General features: G+C 42.4%; 1 protein-coding gene and 1 non-coding gene across 2 annotated transcripts; both read left to right on the top strand.

Moving 5' to 3' along the window:
• Positions 1–22: 22 nt before the first annotated feature.
• Positions 23–5,407, top strand: CEP19 (centrosomal protein 19). The gene is made up of 2 exons (XM_078350586.1): positions 23–345; positions 3,787–5,407. Exons 1-2 carry the CDS (start codon positions 321–323, stop codon positions 4,119–4,121), a joined length of 360 nt encoding a protein of 119 aa, XP_078206712.1. The 5' UTR covers positions 23–320; the 3' UTR covers positions 4,122–5,407.
• Positions 2,574–2,676, top strand: LOC118148135 (U6 spliceosomal RNA). Its single transcript, XR_004734927.1, has one exon. It is a non-coding gene; the product is annotated as a U6 spliceosomal RNA (small nuclear RNA).
• Positions 5,408–19,221: the final 13,814 nt, after the last annotated feature.

The raw sequence follows: 19,221 nt of genomic DNA on the forward strand, positions 1-19,221 counted from the left end.
CGGGGGGCGGGCGAGGAGCTGCGCACGCGCGGGGATGCGCGCCCGGCCTGGTGCTGTGGAAACAGCTTGGCCAGCGCCCGGCGGGTCCTGGGATACGGGACCGCGCCCGCGGCCGGCCCCCACTTCCGCATCCCGGTATTTCCGGGTTCGGGCCTCCAGTCGTGGAGTTCACCCCTCTGGCTCGTCAGTAGGGCTGTGGCTGTCGCCTCTTCCTGCAGCGCCAGACTCCGCCCGCCCTCAAAGTCGGCTTAGGTGCTTTCTGTGCACTGCGGTTGGGTGGGAAAATACCCACTCCTGGCTGTTAAGACGTTGGCCTGCAGATGTCATTTCTGTATTTCTCTAAGGGTAAGAAAGCCAGCCTTGCACTACTGGAGACATGAGTAGGGAGAGAATCGTCTACCCTTTGGGGACATCCGTACGCCTTAGGTGCTGTGGGGCTTCCTAACAAAATTGTGTGCAGTTACTGATCTCTGGGGAGAAGAGTATTCAGGAAGAATAATCCAGTAAATGTGCCGTCCTCCTTCCTAAACAGAGTGGAATCTGTAAACAGTCCTAGAGAGCATCCAGGTGGCTTGGAGTGGAACAGCGGGCTCTGGGATGGGTGTCGCAAAGAGGAGAAAGAGAGTGTAAGTCAAAAGATAACGATCTAAAACTGAAAATAGCCGGGCAAGGTGGCTCACCCCTGTGGTCCCAGCACTTGGCCAGATCACCTGAGGTCAGGAGTTCGAGACCAGCCTGAACAACATGGCGAAACCCCGTCTCTACTAAAAATACAAAAATTAGCCAGGTGTGGTGGAAGGCATCTGTAATCTCAGCTACTTAGAAGGCTGAGGCACGAGAATCGCTTGAACCTGGGAGGCAGAGATTGCAATGAGCCAAGATCATACCACTGCACTCCACCTGGGCGAGAGAGCAACACTCTGTCTCAAAAAAAAAAAAAAAAACCACTGACAATGGTAGTATAGGCATGTTTTTTAAGAAATGGAGAGAGAAATTTTGGAAGACATGCCTTTTAAATCTGGCTCCTTATGAAAAGGATAGGACAGACTAGTTTTTTGTTTAAAGCCTTATATAATTAGTTTATGTTCCAAATACAAACATTATTTTAGCAAAAATTAAAGTTAAATTTTAAAAAGAAAAGAGTCTAGTAAAACTACATTATTTGAACACCAATTGCATACATCTTTGACGAGGACAATCATTTGCTTCAATGTGTAGAGTTTATATTGTGGTTAGTAGGTTCTAGTTTACTAACATCAAATTTTAGGTGAATTGGGAGTAGTATTCATTTAAAAAAAACAGAAAAGGAAAAAGAAGGAGAAAATGGTGTGATATCATTGCATCAGATTAGAAGTAGAGCACAGTAATTTTTTAAAATAGGTTTTTGTAACTGGGCACAGTGACTCACTCACGTGTTTGTATTCTCACCTACTCGGGAGGCTGAGGCAAGGTGAAAGAGTTTGCAGTGAATTGAGATTCCCACCACTGCACTCAGCCTGGCGACAGAGCAAGACTCCGTCTCACCCCGCCCCCCACCCCAAAAAAAAAGAAGAAAGAAAAAAGACACAATCAAGGGTGATTATTTTCTGTTTCCCCTCTCCTTTGCCCCATTATTCTACAATGAATGTGTATAATCACTGCTAAGTGTTTTATACAAAGTATGTTCCTTAGATATAGACACTAGGTTTTTGAGTGGAAAAAAAAGTATGTTCCTAATAGTGATTCTCCAACAGAACTGAGTTCACAGAGATATCATCATCCTATGCCACTTTACCTCAATGTTTCTTGACATTGATGAATCTTTCTGAGAATGTCATAGTCACATCTAAAGCAGTGCTTATGATTAAGTGGATTTGGGCATTGAAGGTGGGGAAAGGAAGAGACAATGGTAAGTATTAATCTACAAATAGCTATATTTCTTGTAGCTAGAAAAATATCATATAGTGAGACAAATAAGCCAAAATAAAAGCCATGGAAACGTTACTGACTTGTATATGAAGAAGCTGATTCTGCATCAGGTCTGCTTTTTGATCAGGCTTCTAGACTGGAAGTGTTTACGAAAGTGTTCAGGGACCATCATGTTAGTTAAACGATGTGTGAAATGCCTACTGTGTTCCAGGTATTATACTGAGATATTGTGGTGAAAAATGAATATGCCCCCACACCCTCATGTACCATGTTGACTAGAAGGGAAGATAGATGATTAAATAAGTAATAATGAAAAACTCTAGTAAAATAGTTAGGAAAGTACAAAGGAGACAGCTCTGGACTGGTGAACCCCTCAGGGCAAAATGATTAAGCTTAAGAAGCTCATAGTACCTTGATATAGAAGATGCTTGATACATCCTTTCTTAATTGATAAACAGCTGTCCTTGTAGGTCAGCTATTGGGCTGACTTAGGGATTCATATTCAATCTTTGACTAAGAGATTCAAACTGGATTGCATCCCCAGATTCACATACAAACAAGTCTATATTCTTGAGGGATCCAGAGTCTTAGGAGTCCAACAGATTGAAACTAACCCAGGGCCAAACTGAACTTTCCCAGTAGCTCTCAAAGTAACTGAGCTTTGTGTTCGCTTCAGCGCACAGACACCAAAATTGTAATGATACAGAGAGGATTAGCATGGCCACGCGCAAGGATGGCACACAAACTCAGGAAGCATTCCATACTTTAATTGAAAACAGAAAAAGAAGTCCGGGCGTGGTGGCTCACGCCTATAATCCCAGCCACTCGGGAGGCTAAGGGAGGAGAATCACTTGAACCCAGGAGGCGGAGCTTGCAGTAAACTGAGATTGCACCATTGCACTCCAGCCTAGGTGACAGAGTGAAGCTCCATCTCAAAAAAAAAAAAGAAAAGAAAAAAATATTAAGCTTCACAGGCTGAGCATGTGTTGCCAGAACTGGACTAGAAGCAGATCTTCTGGGGAAAAGGGGTGAGGGAAATGAATGACATTTATGCAACACCTAGTTGTTTTTTCTCTTTAGCAGGAAGTCATTACCCAACTTGCACATTGTCATCAGATTTCCTCTGATTTACACTGACGTGTATGTGGGAATGATGTGCACTGCCAAGAAATGTGGGATTAGATTTCAGCCTCCAGCTATTATCTTAATCTATGAGAATGAAACCAAGGGGAAAATTCGCCAGCGCATTATGCCAGTTTAAAATTTTTCAAAGTTTTCAGGTACCTCATGTCTTATCTTGCCTCCTGTCTTAAATATTCTCTAAATACAGGTTCAGGACTGGATGTGTGACACTGGATTAATTACTTACTGTCAATGAGCTTTGGTTTCCTAATCTATAAAAGGGAATTGGGTTTTTTTCCCCCAGTTTGAGAATTAATAATATTTTTGGGATTACTAATTAGGTTAAATGATACAGCATTATTCAATAATATCAATTCCCTTCTCTCCTTCCAAATGTTTTTTATTTGTAGCTTAATATTTTATTAATACCACTACTGCTATCTAAAATCTATAATGTCACTTTTCTTCTCAGACATATTCTCCAGCTGAAAGTGTTTAATACCTCTACAAAGTGATTTGTAAGTTAAAGAAGTCAAAAATCTCTCTCTCCTTCTCCCACCACACTGAAAGCCCAATATAAAGGAATAGTTCTACAAAATCATTCATTCCAATAGAGCCATTTAGCTGCTTGACTATAATGGAGATAACGCTTTCAGGGTTCAGAGTTTTTGGTTCTATTTTGGCTGTTGCAGTAGTTTGTGGTGTATATAATGTATGCAGTATGTATGTGGTATATAGTTTTCTTCTCTCTTCCAGATTGCACCAGGGCTGCTGAAAAATTAAAGAATAATCCACGACACAAGAGTTACCTGCAACAAGTATCCCTGAGGCAGCTAGAGAAGCTATTCAGTTTTTTACGAGGTTGCTTGTCTGGGCAGAGCTTGGCAGAAACAATGGAACAGATTCGTCGGGAAACAACCATTGATCCTGAGGAAGATCTGAACAAGCTAGACGACAAGGAGCTTGCCAGAAGGAAGAGCGTCATGGATGAACTGTTTGAGAAAAATCAGAAGAAGAAGGATGATCCAAATTTTGTTTATGACGTTGAAATTGAATTCCCACAGGATGAACAACTGCAGTCCTGTGGCTAGGACACAGAGTCAGCTGATGAGTTCTGATAACAAACACTCAAAAAATGTATTGGGCTAGCAGAATACCTATATTTATACCAGACTGGTTCTGGAAAAAGCTTTAAAGAATATTAAATATGTATGTTGGGTTATAGGGGATTGACCATGTTACTTTTCAAAACCAAGACATTTAAAGCATCTGCTATGTAGATGCATGAGGAATACAGGAAAAACAGAATAAAGGAATCTGTCTTTAAGGAGCTTGCAATCATGCTGGGCACAGTGGCTCATGCCTTAATCCCAGCACTTTGGGAGGCTAAGGCAGGCAGATCACCTGAGGTCAGGAGTTTGAGACCAGCTTGGCCAGGGTGGTAAAACCCTGTCTCTACTAAAAATACAAAAATTAGCTGGGCATGGTGGCGGGCACCTGTAATCCCAGCTACTGAAGAGACTGAAGCAGGAGAATCACTTGAACCCTGGAGGCAGAGGTTGCAGCAAGCCAAGATCACACCATTGCACTCCAGCCTGGGCAACAAGAGCAAAATTCCATCTCAAAAAAAAAAAAGCTTACAGTCAATCTAACTGGAAGATGTAAAAAATGTGAAAAGCTAATTGGCAGTATTAAACAACAAAAAGATTAGAGCCAAATGCATGATAAAGGCTAGAGAAGTTCAGAGCCTATATTACCGTAGAGTGGAATAGTAAGAGAAGACTGTCCTATAGTAAAGAGATAGGAGTTGTCCTGGCCCTTGAAATAGTAGTATTTAGGTAGATGCTTGTGCAGCATTCCAGATAAGAGCAACTGAAAAGGAAAGGAGAGGTAGTAAAGGGATAAGAAGCAGAATTTTTTTTTTGAGGAATAAGCAAATTATAGTTTGACAAGATTGGGGGCCATATATGGTTACCAGGGAATTACCTTTTATGTGTTATGTCTTTGTATGTATTTAACTCTGGAAAAGAGTACCCCTGCAAAATGCCCTGCAGCTGCAAGTAGATGTCACCTGATGGACAAAAGGGGAATTCTGCCCCTCCGGCATCAGGAAATATATACTAAAGACATTGTGAAATGCTGAACCTCTTCCCATAAATAAAGGTTTGTTTGTAAAATGGGAAATCCACCCATAATAAATGAACAATAGGCACTGCCAGTTTAGGCCTATTCATGACTGGATCTGCAAGACAGCATCTTCATTTAACATTATCTGTGATTTGATACATTTATTCTTATTAGAATATTGTTTAATTGGTAGAAATTCTATGTTTTCTACAAGGAAACTGATGCTTATTATATAAAACTATAGTGAAAATAATTCCTCACTGTTTCTACCTGTTCATTTCCACTCTCCTTACCATTAAGCACTTCATTATAAGGGAGCTCATTCTTGCAGTGATATCACCAGAGTTTTGAGATAGTACAGTTGCCAAAGAGAGCCAAATAATTTTCTCAATTAGAGGTCTTTTCATATCTATATAGTATTTCTTTATTCTATTGTATAGGTAGCTTATTTTTTATTTGAGACAGGGTCTCACTCTGTCACCCAGGCTCTAGTGCAGTGGCATGATCACGGCTCACCCCAGCCTCAACCTCCCGGGCTCAAGTGATCCTCCCACTTCAGCCTCCTAAGTAGCTGGGATTACAGGTGCCCACCACCACACTTGGCTAATTTTTGTATTCTTTGTAGAGACGGGGTTTCAGCATGTTGCCAGGGCTGGTCTCAAACTCCTGGGCTCAAGCAATTCGCCCACCTCAGCCTCCCAAAGTGCTAGGATTACAGACGTCAGCCACCATGCCTGGCTCTACGTAACTTATTTTAAAATTTGTCCTGCCAGGCTCTGTGACTCACACCTGTAATCCTAGCACTTTGGGAGGCTGAGGTGGGCAGATCACGAAGTCAGGAGATTGAGACCATCCTGGCTAACACGGTGAAACCCCATCTCTACTAAAAATATAAAAAGTTAGTGTGCATTGTGGTATATGCCTGTAGTCCCAGCTACTCAGGAGGCTGAGGCAGGAGAATCACTTGAAACTGGGGGGCAAGGTTGCAGTGAGCCAAGATCACACTATTGCACTCCAGCCGGGGCAAAAGAGTGAGACTCTGTCTCAGAAAAGAAAAAAATGTCTTTAGGTTGTTTTCTTTTTTCATTACTACGAACAGTGCTACAACAAGTAACCTTTACATTCTCTCTTTCACACATGTGCAAGGATATCTGTTAGATAAATGCCTAAAGGAGGCTTACTAAGTATGTGCATTCTAAGTTTTAATAGATATTAAGTTGTCCTCAACAGACGTTCATTCGTTCATTATTTGTACTTAATGAGCACATATTACATTCTAAGCCTGTAATGTTCTGGAGTTTGGGGTTACAGCAGTATATACAACCAAGTCCTAGGTTTACAATTGGAAAGCAGAGACAGTAAACACAAATGCATAGAATAATGTTGTCAGAAGATAAGTGCTCAAAAGAAAAAAATGGGGTGAGAAGGAGAATGATAGAGGGGATGGGAGCCGCTGTTTTAGATCGGGTGATCAGAGAAGTCTTCGCTGACAATTGAGCAAAGCCCTGAGGAGATAAAGAAAAGCTGGTATGCATTTCAGGGTTAGGGGGGAAAGGCAAGTGCATTAGCCTTGTGGCTGGAGTGTGCCTTTGAGGAGGAGAAGGAGGCCAACGTGGCTAATACAAATTGTGCAAGAGAAGAATGGTAGATGGGGTTGGAGAGTATTTTACCAATGCATAGTACTTATCATGAAGGTTGTACCAACTTAAACTATCAGCAATACATTCGATACCCATCCCCAAATACTCATCAATGGAGGATGTTAATCAAACTTTTTGAGTTTTGCCAATTTTTCAATATAAAAGTGGTATCTTATAGTTTTGATTTGCATTTCCCTTATTTTAAGGGGGATTCGCATCATACATTTAAGAGCCTTTTTTTTTTTTAAGACAGAGTTTCACTCTGTAGTTCAGGCTGGCGAACAGTGGCATAATCTCGGCTCACTGCAACCTCCACCTCCTGGGTTCAAAGCGATTCTCCTGCCTCAGCCTCCCAAGTAGCTGGGACTATAGGCGTGCACCACCATGCCCGGCTAATTTTTGTATTTTTAGTAGAGATGGGGTTTCACCATGTTGGCCAGGATGGTCTTGACCTCGTGATCCACCCACCTCGGGCTCCCAAAGTGCTGGGATTATTGGCATAACCCACCATACCTGGCCAAGAGCCATTTTTAATGAAATAAGTCCTTTGTTCATTTTTCTATTGGGTTGCTGGTCTTTTTCTTACAGATGTATATAAGTTGTTTATTAAGGAAATTAGTTCTTAGTCTATGATATAAGTTGCAAATATTTCCACCTTGTCATTTTAAAAAATTGAATATTTTTTTCAGGTAGATTTTTTAATGTGGTAAAATTGAGGAATATTTTTCTCTACACTTCTGCACCTTTGGTCATATATAGAAAGCCATTCCTTACAAGATTTTTCTTTTTTCTTTTTTGAGATGGAGTCTCACCCTGTCACAGACTGGAGTGTGGTGATGTGATCTTGGGTCACTGCAACCTCTGCCTCCCAGGTTCAGCCTCCGAACCTGCCTCAGCCTCTTCAGTAGCTGGGAGTACAGACACCTGCCACCATGCCTGGCTAATTTTTACATTTTTAGTAGAGACGGGGTTTTTCCATGTTGGCCAGGCTGGTCTCAAACTCCTGACCTCAGGTGAACCACCTACCTTGGCCTCCCAAAGGGCAGCCACTGAGCCCTGCCAAGATTATTTTTTAAGTGTCTCTTTTTCTATATACAAATTTATTTTGGAATACGACCTGAGATGTGAATACAGCTTTTTTGTCCAGATGCCCATTCAATTGTCCCAACACCACTATCTATTGAATAACTTACCTTTTCCCCATTTGATTTGAAATGTCATTTTTATCATATACTAAATTCCCATATGTATCAAAGTGATGATGTTAATATCATCTTAGCAGACTTTCCAATTCATGTTTTTTTCTTTTCTTTTTTTAAGAGACTGAGTCTCACTTTGTCGCTGGAGTGCAGTGGCGTGATTGTGGCTCATTGCAACCTCTCTCTCTCTGGTTCATGCAATTCTCCTGCCTCAGCTTCCCAAGTAGCTGAGATTACAGGCACATGCCCCAACTCCCAGCTAATTTTGTGTATTTTTAGTAGAGACAGGGTTTCACCATGTAGGCCAGGCTGGTCTCAAACTCCTGACCTCAGGTGATCTGCCCAGCTTGGCCTCCCAAAGTGCTAGAAATACAGGTATGAATCACCACTCCTGGCCCAAATTAATGTTTTTTGATGTTTATTGAGCACATCCCATTTGTCTGCTAGGTTAGGAGCAAAAGAAAGCGACAAAATCATCTTAACTTTTGCCTTTAAGGTGTTACATAGCTTAGCCAAAACAGAATGGGGAGATCATGTGAATAAGTTGAGGAGTTTTGTTCTTGCTGGAGTGCAGTGGCAAGATCACAGCTCATTGCAGCCTTGACCTCCCAGGCTCTAGTGATCCTCCCGCCTCAGCCCTCTAAGTAGCTTCGACAACAGGTGTGCATTACCACACCCAGCTAATATTTTTTATTATATTTGTCGAGATGGGGGCTCTCTGTGTTGCCCAGGCTGGTCTTAAGCCCCAGGGCTCAAATAATCCTCCCACCTCGGCCTCCCAAAGTGCTGGGATTATAGATATGAGCCACCATGCGTGGCCTCCTCCATGTATCTTGCTCTTTCCAAAGTTAAGCTGAACTCTTTTTACTTTTTTCATTATAAAATTAATACATATTCATTATTTAAAAATTTTAAACAAATACCAGAGTGTAAAAGTAAAATGAGGAAATTCACCCTTTCCCTTCTTTCCCCAATTCCTGTACTACCTAGAAATTCCACCTGTAGGAATCTGCCAAAGAGAAATGAAAACATATGTCCGCACACAGACTTGTATGTGACTGTTCATAACAGTATTATTTATAATAGCAAAGTAGGTAAAGAATGAAAACAATACAAACGTCCATTGATTGGTGAATGGAGAAATAAAATATTGGATAGCCATATAATAGAATATTATTCAGCAATAATAAGAAACTGGCAGGGTGCGGTGGCTCATGCCTGTAATCCCAACACTTTGGGAGGGCAAGATGGGTGGATGACCTGAGGTCAGGAGTTCAAGACCAGCCTGACCAACATGGCAAAACTCTATCTCTACCAAAAAAATACAAAAATTAGTCAGGCGTGGTGGTGTGCATCTGTAGTTTCAGCTACTCGGGAGGCTGAGGCAGGAGAATGGCTTGAATGGGGAGGCAGAGGTTGCAGTGAGCCAAGATCGTGCCACTGCACTCCACCCTCCAGCCTGGGCAACAGAGTGAGACTCCATCTCAAAAAAAAAAAAAAGAAAAAAAGAAAAGCCGGGCACGGTGACTCACGCCTGTAATACCAGCACTTTGGGAGGCCAAGGTGGGTCAGGAGATAGAGACCATCCTGGCCAACATGGTGAAACCCCGTCTTAAAAAATTTAAAAAGAAAAAGAAAAAAGAAGGAAGCCAGACAGAAAAGACTATATTATATGGTCCATATAAAAAATATATGAAATATTTTTTAAAGGCAACTCTATAGAGACAGAAAGCAGATTATGGCTGCCTGGGGCTAAGAAATGGGAATTGACTGCAAGTGGACATGGGAGATGATATTTGGGGGGTTGATGAAAACACTTTAAAACTGGATTGTGTCTTGTTTTCACAGTTGTGTAAATTCACTGTAAGTAACTGATATGTGTACTTAGAAACAGGTAAAGGTTATGGCATATATTGAGCTATGTAAATTATGTCTCGGTAAAGCTGTTAAAAAATAGGAAACAAATATTTGCAGACCATTGTTTTAAGACTGAGCAAGGGGGACCAAAGATACATTTAAAACCTCCTTGAGCCCACACAGAGGTGCAGGTTAAAAAAGGCTAGAGAAGGGACAGAATACATGCATTTATTCAGTAAACACTTTTGAGTATTTACTGAATAAATGTGAAAACTCCCCAGGATGTCTGGAGAAAGATAACTTTCAAGGAGAAGGAAGAACGAGACAAAAGACTGACGTAGTTACGGTCAAGTCAGTTTATGATGCCAAGAGCTGGTTAAGAGGTTAACGATTTCTGCTTTCTCCTAAATAGCACAAGCAGAGCCATGTGCTTAGAGCGAGACTGGGAAGAAGCATAGGAGAGAGGGAGTAGTTAGGGTAAAAGGAGGAGGTGAGCAGAGGACCTTTTTTCAGATGGAAGGCTAAGGTTGGATGTGTTCAACACAGATGGAGAAAGTAGATTTTAGGGAGCCAAACAAAATGGATAATCCAGAAGTTAAAAAAAAATTTTTCTGAGGTGGAGTCAACTTTGTCACCCAGGCTGGAGTGCAGTGTCGTGATCTCAGCTTACTGCAACCTCCACCTCCCAGGTTCAAGCAATTCTCCTGTCTCAGCCTCCCAAGCAGCTGAGATTACAGGTGCCCACAACCATGCCCAGATAATTTTTGTATTGTTAGTAGAGATGGGGTTTTTCCATGTTGGCCAGGTTGGTCTTGAACTCCTGACCTCAGGTGATCCACCCTCCTCGGCCTCCCAAAGTGCCGGGTTACAGGCGTGAGCCACCGCTCCTGGCCAGGAGTTATAAATTAAAATGAATCTCCCCCATCTTCACCATCTCCCCTGAAAAAACAACTAACAAAAGAACTTCCTTTGGTCAAATTTACAAGAAGAGAGTGTTAAGGGTTAAATTAACGACCTTCAAACTCAGAAATTTTAACTTTTATGACTATAAAGTCTTCTTCTCAATAGTCCACCATTTCACACTATACAGATACTGGCGATGACCTACTCGGTGTCCTTAATCACCTTATTTATTGCCTGCAGAAGTCCAATTTTGTGGTTCAAGTATAAGCCTCCCACACAAGTCTCAGATCCAGAGGCAAATCATGACTGATCTAAATAAATCTGTGGACGTAGTATGCTCATGCCTGTAATCCCAGCATTTTGGAAAGCCAAGGTGAGAGGGTTGCTTGAGGCCAGGAGTTCAAGACCAGCCTGGGCAACACAGTGAGAGCCTCGCCATCCCCATCTCCACAGAAATGTTTAAAAATTAGCCAGGCATGGTAGTGCATACCTGTAGTTCCAACTACTTGGGAGGCTGAGGCAAGAGTTCAAGGCCACAGTGAGCTATGATTATGCCACTGCACTCTGGCCTCGGTGAAAGAACAACCTTGTCTCTAAAAGAAATAAAGAATAAAATTTAAAACCAAATAATAAATAAATCTCAGTGATCCCCTTCCATTGTCTATGATTTGTTTAGAGATGGGCACATCACCTGGTTCTGACCAATGAGATGTGAAAGCAGCATCGATGAGGACTTGTGAGAAAGATGTTTTAGATTTCTTCTCTGCCTTTTGGCTAAGATCAACTGTAGAAAGGTGTTCTATACTTGTTGGAGAAAAGAAAAAGCCACTCTACTTCTCTAGACGTGGTTGTGTCTGAATGTGATATTGGGAAATACTGTGATTGTTTTGTCACCAGCCTGAGGATGATAGTCATCATTAATGAGGGCAGAACAAAGAATCGCAGAACCCTGATATACTGTGCATAGAGGGTACCCTACCTTGTTATATGAAATGACAAATTTCCAATTTTTAAAATTTATTCATTTATTTATTTTTTGAGATGGAGTCTCACTCTGTCACCCAGGCTGGAATGCAGTGGTGCAAACTTGTATTTTTAGTAGAGACATGGTTTCACCATGTTGGCCAGGCTGGTCTTGAACTCCTGACCTCAGGTGATCCGCCTGCCTCGGCCTCCCAAAGTGCTGGGATTATAGGCATGAGCCACCACACCTGGCCAATTTTTCCATTTTAAAAACCAATTTAGGCCAGGCACAGAGGCTCATGCCTGTAATCCCAGCAGTTTGGGAGGCTGAGGCAGGTGGATCACCTGAGGTCAGGAGTTCAAGACCAGCTTGGCCAACATGGTGAAACTCTGTCTCTACTAAAAATGCAAAAATTGGCCAGGTTTGGTGGTCCACGCCTGTAATCCCAGCTACTCAGGAGGCTGAGACAGGAAAATTGCTTGAACCCAGGAGGCAGAGATTGTAGTGAGCCCAGCTTGCGCCACTGCACTCCAGCCTGGGTGGCAGAGTGAAACTCCATCGCAAAAAATAAATAAGTCAATAAAATAATGATAATAATAAAAATAAAAACCAATTTAAATTGGTATTTTTCTGTTTATTGCAGTAAAAACTTCCTGTTAACAAGGGAACACACCTCTTCCAATGGCCTCTTCCATCTCTGGACACAATGTGGACCATCTGCATCTCAAGAATAGGCCCGGAGACCTCAGGGAAGAGACTGATTCAGTAGACAGAGCAGGCATAAGGGATTGAGGAAGGCCAGGAAACTGGCAAGGGCAACACAAAGCAGTGGACCTTGGAGTCTAAAGCTGGATAGAGTCCTGTGGAGCCAGGAAGCAGTGAGTCAAATGATAGGAGCTGATTAATTGCACCAGGGCAGATTTAGCAAGTTGTGGCAGGTTTGTTAGAGAGAAAAGAGATAAAGCAATTGGGTCAGAGAAGAGGAATGCTGAGTCAAGAGATTTCAGAAGTTTAGAAGCCCTGGTGCTGAGATCTGGCATTTGCATGTTCCTAACCAAGACAGAGAGGGAAGTACAGGAAATCAAGAAAGTTAGAGTCTTGTGAAATCAAGGAGTGTAAAGGAGCAACAGCTCAGATGTTGAAAGATCCTGGGAACATTGATGAGCAGCAGAAGGGAGAATAAAATCAGCCAGATCAGCACTCTGGGAGGCTGAGGCAGGCAGATCATGAGGTCAGGAGATCAAGACCATCCTGGACAGGATGGTGAAACCCCCAACTCTATTAAAATACAAAAAATTAGCCAGGCGTGGTGGCAGGTGCCTGTAGTCCCAGCTACTCAGGTGGGTGAGGCAGGGGAATGGCTTGAACCCAGGAGGTGGAGGTTGCAGTGAGCCGAGATCATGCCACTGTACTCCAGCCTGGTGACAGATAAGACTCTGTCTCAAAAAAAAAAAAAAAAAATTAGCCAGATCCTAAAGTCACTTGGGTGGGTACAAAATGCTTACTATGGTTTTGGCAACTACACCAACTTGAAGAAGAAAATGTTAAAAAGATGGAATTATAATAGATGTTTAAGAAAGAAACAGTACAGAGGAGAGAAGTGATAAAAGATTAGGAAGGTTAGATTTAAATATATATATATATATATATTTATTTATTTAAAGATCTAATCAGAATATAAACACATGTATATAAAAAATTTCTACATATATCTATACATGCTCCACCAAAAGGAAAAAAACATGGTAGTACATGTTCAAGACAGATAGCATATTCTTCAAATGGAATGATGTTCCTTGGGCCTAACTTAAACATGGACACCTAATCCAGGAACATTTTAGGGCTGCCTTTTTCTCCACCCGTGGCCTAATTAATTGTAGTCTTGTACAGTTGGGCCAATAAGATTGCCACATGCCTCTAGCCAGAGCCAAGACATCTGTCATCACTACTATCAAATATTTCTTGATTTCATTGTCCCTATTCCCTGAAATTATATATTGGATACCAGGTAATTTTCACATTTTTGGCCGGAGGCCTTCTCTACCCTCACGAAACTTAGAGGTATCTGTTATCTCTAATAATGAATCATAGAAATAGAATGGATACATTGAAACTCATTATATATAATCCTCAAAATTTATGGCTGGGCAAGGTGGCTCACGCCTGTAATCCCAGTATTTTGGGAGGTCAAGGTGGGTGGATCACGAGGTCAGGAGTTCAAGATCAGCCTGGCCAAAATGGTGAAACTTCGTCTCTACTAAAAATACAAAAATTAGCCAGGAGTGGCGGTGTGCCCATAATCCCAGCTACTTGAGAGGCTGAGACAGGAGAACTGCTTGAACCCAGGAGGCAGATGTTACAGTGAGCCAAGATCGTGCCACGGCCCTTCAGCCTGTGTGACAGAAGAAAACTCCATCTCAAAAAGAAAAATCCATTTAACCCAAAACTTTAATCTCTTCTCTCACTTTTTCTTTTTTCTCCCCACTCTGAAATTAGAATTGTGAGCTAGTAACAAAAGAAGTTACTGTTTTTCATATCCACTGTTTAATTTAAGAAGTACTAACACACTTCCAAATGGAAAGACTAATAGAAGAAGGTAAGACCTTGAAAAATATACAAATTTGGCTGGTTGTGGTGGCTCACGCCTGTAATCCCAGCACTTTGGGAGGCTGAGGCGGGTGGATCACCTGAGGCCAAGAGTTAGAGACCAGCCTGGCCAACATGGTGAAACCCTGTCTCTACTAAAAACACAAATATTAGCTGAGCGTGGTGGCATGCACCTGTAGTCCCAGCTACTTGGGAGGCTGAGGCAGGAGAATAGCTTGAACCCAAGAGGCAGAGGTTTAGATTGCACCATTGCACTTCAGACTGGTGACAGAGCGAGACTCCATCTCAAAAAAATAATAATAATAAAAGAAAAATATATAAACTCGTGTTAACTATCTGAAACTTACAAATAAGACAAAAATGAGGGCCACATGTCTTTTCAATGTCATACTAGTACATTATTTAAAAGCTTGCACAAGGTTTATTTAATTTTCTAGAACAATGTAACTGTTTGACTTTGCTATATAAAATTTGATTAGAGCCTAAAAGTAGTGCAGCTGCATATGAACTTGAAGAGTTCTGCCCAGTAAAAAAGACAACCGTGAAGGTTATGGTTCATTTCCCTATAGGACATTAACCCCTTCCCTGCCCACCTCCTTGAGATAGCATCTCACTTCCTTGCCCAGGATACAATGCAATGGCCTGATCCTGGCTCACTGTAACCTCTGCCCCAAGGGCTCAAGCGATCCTTCTGCCTCAGCCTCCCAAGTAGCTGGGATTAAAAGTGTGCACTGCCACAACCACTGACTTTTGTATTTTTAGTAGAGACGGGGTTTCACTATGTTGGCCAGGACGGTCTCAAACTCCTAACCTGAAGTGATCTGCCTGCCTTGGCCTCCCAAAGGATTACAGTCGTGAGCCACCACGTCCAGTTCATTGACCACTTTTAAAGCTAAACCAACAGTCTTATTTTAACATCCCTTTGTGAATACCTGTAAATACTCTTCGAACTAGCTTTACATCTTACTGGTCTTCTTCCCCAATGAGTTAATAAGTCTTAAACATGGATTCATCTTCTATTTATATGAGAATTATGCTTTTTTGAATTTTGAAAATTATACCTTGGTACTGATAGCCTGTATGATAAAGAGATTAACATCTTTTTAGGGCCAGGTACAGGGCTAATGCCTATGGTCCCAGCACTTTGGGAGGCTGAGGCAGGTGGATCACCTGAGGTTAGGAGTTGGAGACCAGCCTGACCAACATGGAAAAACCCCATCTCTTCTAAAAATACGAAAATTAGCCAGGTGTGGTAGCGGGTGCCTGTAATCCCAGCTATTGGGGAGGCTGAGGCAGGAGAATGGCTTGCACCCAGGAGGCAGAAGTTGCAGTGAGCCAAGACTGCACCATTGCACTCCAGCCTGGGCGACAAGAGCAAAACTCCATCTCAAAAAAGAAAAACAATATCTATATTTTATAATGTTTTGAGTGACTGGACTATCACCAACAGAATGAAATATTTTGGAGACAAAAGTAAAGTCCAGCATTTGCATTAAGAAATATCAACTGCATGAGCACAGGATAGGAAATAATTAACCTGAAAGCAATCAATGTGAAACAGACAGAGGGCATTGAACTGGCAGCAGATGCAGTATGAATACTCTGTGGAGTGCTGCCCAGAAAGCTAATGTAAGCCTAAGCTGCATTAATTGAGGTTTAATGCTCAGATGGGGGAAAGGAGTGACTCCATATTACACTGTCCTGGTCAGAGCTTGTCTGGAGCCATGTTTTCTTCCAGGAGCCTCATTTTAAAAGATGTTGACAAACTGAAGTATGTCCCACAGATGATGACCATGTCATATGAGAATGCTTTGGAAGAAGTGATGAGATTTTTGCCTGGAAAAGTCAAAAATTAAAAGATTACTGTTAAAGTTCTTTAGTTATTTAATGATCTTTCACATGGAAGAATATATTAGTGCTTCTAGAGGGAAAAACTAGGCACAGTGATCGGAAATTTAGGGGGCAACTCTCACCTCAAGAAAAGACGAAACTTTCTGGCCGGGTGTGCTGGCTCACGCCTATAATCCTAGCACTTTGGGATGCCAAGGCGGGTGGAACCCTTGAGGTCAGGAGTTTGAGACCAGCCTGGCTAACATGATGAAACCCCTGTCTCTACTAAAACTCCAAAAATTAGCTGGCCGTGGTGGCAGGTACCTGTAATCCTAGCTACTCAGGAGGCTGAGGCACGAGAATTACTTCAACCCAGGAGTGGAGGTTGCAGTAAGAGGAGATCACGCCACTGCTCTCCAGCCTGGAGGACAAGCTATAACTGTCTAAAAAAAAAAAAAAAACGAAGAAAAGACAGAACTTTCTGAAGATCAAAACTGCCAGCAATGGGAAGGAAGACTTTGTGAAGTAGTGACCCGGCTGTCCCTAAAGCAGCCCAGCGAGGTGCTAGAGAGGTTAGCCTTCGGTGTTTTTCAAGCTACCTCTGTGGAGCACCATCCTGGGGAGCTAGGGTTGAGGTCAGGTAAAAATGGTCATTGTTCTTGAGTGATAAAAAGAATAAGGAGGTGGACTCCTAATTTCTCCATAGCAGCTCAATTCTTATGTGTTTAAGTGTTTCCTATTTCAGAGTTCCACTTGAGATCTTCATTCTACTCCCTAAAGTTCTACTGCTAAAATCAAACTTGCAAACCACCAGAGATAATGGATTTCTTCACCATCTCTTTTTATTTTTAATTTTTATTTTTAGATGGAGTCTCGCTCTGTCGCCCAGGCTGGAGTGCAGTGGCGCAACCTTGGCTCACTGCAACCTCTGCTGCCCGAGTTCAAGCGATTCTCCTGCCTCAGCCTCCTGAGTAGCTGGGATTACAGGTGCCTGCCACCGCACCCGGCTAATTTTGTAGACTCACTGCAGCCTCCACCTCTTGGTTCAAGTGAGTCTCCTGCCTCAGCCTCCCGAGTAGCTGGGATTACAGGTATGCACCACCACACCCAGCTAATTTTGTACTTTTAGTAGAGACGGGTTTCTCCATGTTGGTCAGGCTGATCTCCAACTCTTAACCTCTGAGGATCCACCTGCCTTGGCCTCCCAAAGTGCTGAGATTACAGACATGAGCCACCGCGCCAGCCTAGAAGGCATTCTTGCTGAAGAAATTTGGTGGAGGGAAGGATTCGTGTGGGCTGGAGCAACTCAGAAAGCTTCACAAAAGGAGTTGGAGTTGAACGTGTCCTCAACAGGAGATTTGTCTGTTAAGAAGGGAGAGGAAAGAGTATTCCTGACAAGGGAACCAACCTGACAGCGACCCCTGAACACAGCAGCATTTATTGGGATGACACAGAGGAACAGGCTCACACTGGAACACACATCTCTTCAATGAGGAGGTGAAATACATCATGGGAAGGAGCCTGTCTGTTGCCAGGGCTATTATGACCTATTAAGTGCAATCAGTCATGCTGTAGCCAAAGGAATGTTGATTTTGTCCAGCAGGTTATTATTCAGGAGCCTCAGGGAGAGTGGTGCTGTGTGGGCAAAGCAGCGTGGGCAGCACCATCAAGGGAATGGGTGTGTTTACTCCCAAAGCCCAGGACAGATAATTCCACTTCTTCTTTCTGTAGAAAGAAATGTGGCAAGAGCTGACCTGAGGAAGAAGCTTTGCTCAATAGGAAATGGGCTATCATGATGAAATGAGGAAGCCCTGCTGGGCTTCAGCTTGATGGTTTTGAATTATAAAAATAAAAGAATGTGTAAAAAGTGAATATGATCATGGAAAACTGGAAACACTCCAAATATCCATCAAAAAGACATTGGTTAAATGAACCGTGTGGTGTTCATGCTGCGGCACTATGAAACCGGTAGGAAGAAGAAGGTAGCACTGGGCATAGTGACCTGGAAATAATTCCTAGCTACATGGCTAAGTGAGGAAAACAAGTTTCCAAACAGTATATTATAATCCCCTGATTTAAAAAATACATCAATAGACTGGGCATGGTGGCTCACGCCTGTAACTCCAGCACTTTGGAAGGCCAAGGCGGGTGGATCACCAGGTCAGGAGTTCGAGACCAGTCCGGCTAACATGGTGAAACCTCATCTCTACTAAAAATACAAAAATTAGCCGGGTGTGGTGGCGTGAGCCTGTAATCCCAGCTACTCAGGAAGCTGAGGCAGGAGAACTGCTTGAACCTGGGAGGTGGAGGATGCAGTGAGCTGAGATCGTGCCTCTGCACTCCAGTCTGGGGGACAGAGCGAGACTCTGTCTCAGATACAAACAAACAACAACAAAATACATCAGTAAAAACTCGTGAATGATGTTTGCAAAGTGACTGTTAACAGTTTGCCTGTGGAAAGGGGAGTGGAGTTAAAGTGGGAGCTAGAGAACTTAGTGAGTTTATAGTTTTTATTTTTAAAATTATATTTCCGAAAGGTTTAAACTTTTTTCAAACACGCAATTGATATAAATTCTAGTTAATGTGGACTCAGTGCCAGACACTGCTCTAAAGTGTCTATTATTAGACCTAATATTAGACCTATTATTTCATCCTCCCAATGAAGCTCTGGAGACAGTATTATTAATTTCCCCCATTTTACAAATTAGAAAACTGAGGCTGGGAGCAGTGAAGCAGCCTGTCCAAGGTCACACGGTAGGAAGTGGCAGAGCTGAGATTTGAACCCACATAATCTGGCTCCAGCATCTGTGTACTGACCCTCGCACTACTATGGCCCTCGAGGGACCGTGTTGGTCCATTGAATGGTAACTGTAACGGTTACCATGAAAACAAAACAAAAGATAGGTGCATAGAAAGAGCAATGGAAGTCTCTATAGCTGTCCCTTTAAAACATTGATCCAAAGATTCACTCCGAATTCCAGCTCAGACATGCTAATTCAGGCATGAAATATAGTGATTTCAGAACGCAAGATAAGCCTCACTTCTCCCTCCTACCCCAAACTGT

The sequence above is a fragment of the Callithrix jacchus genome, chromosome 15 (genome assembly GCF_049354715.1).
Source record: "Callithrix jacchus isolate 240 chromosome 15, calJac240_pri, whole genome shotgun sequence".
In the NCBI taxonomy this organism is placed as follows: Eukaryota; Metazoa; Chordata; class Mammalia; order Primates; family Cebidae; genus Callithrix; species Callithrix jacchus.

Bases quoted from the DNA above. Each gene is read 5' to 3' on its own strand.
- CEP19 (XM_078350586.1), top strand. From the start codon at position 321: ATGTCATTTCTGTATTTCTCTAAGG. The intron at 346-3,786 runs GTAAGAAAGCCA...TCTCTCTTCCAG, and splicing joins ATTTCTGTATTTCTCTAAGG to ATTGCACCAGGGCTGCTGAA.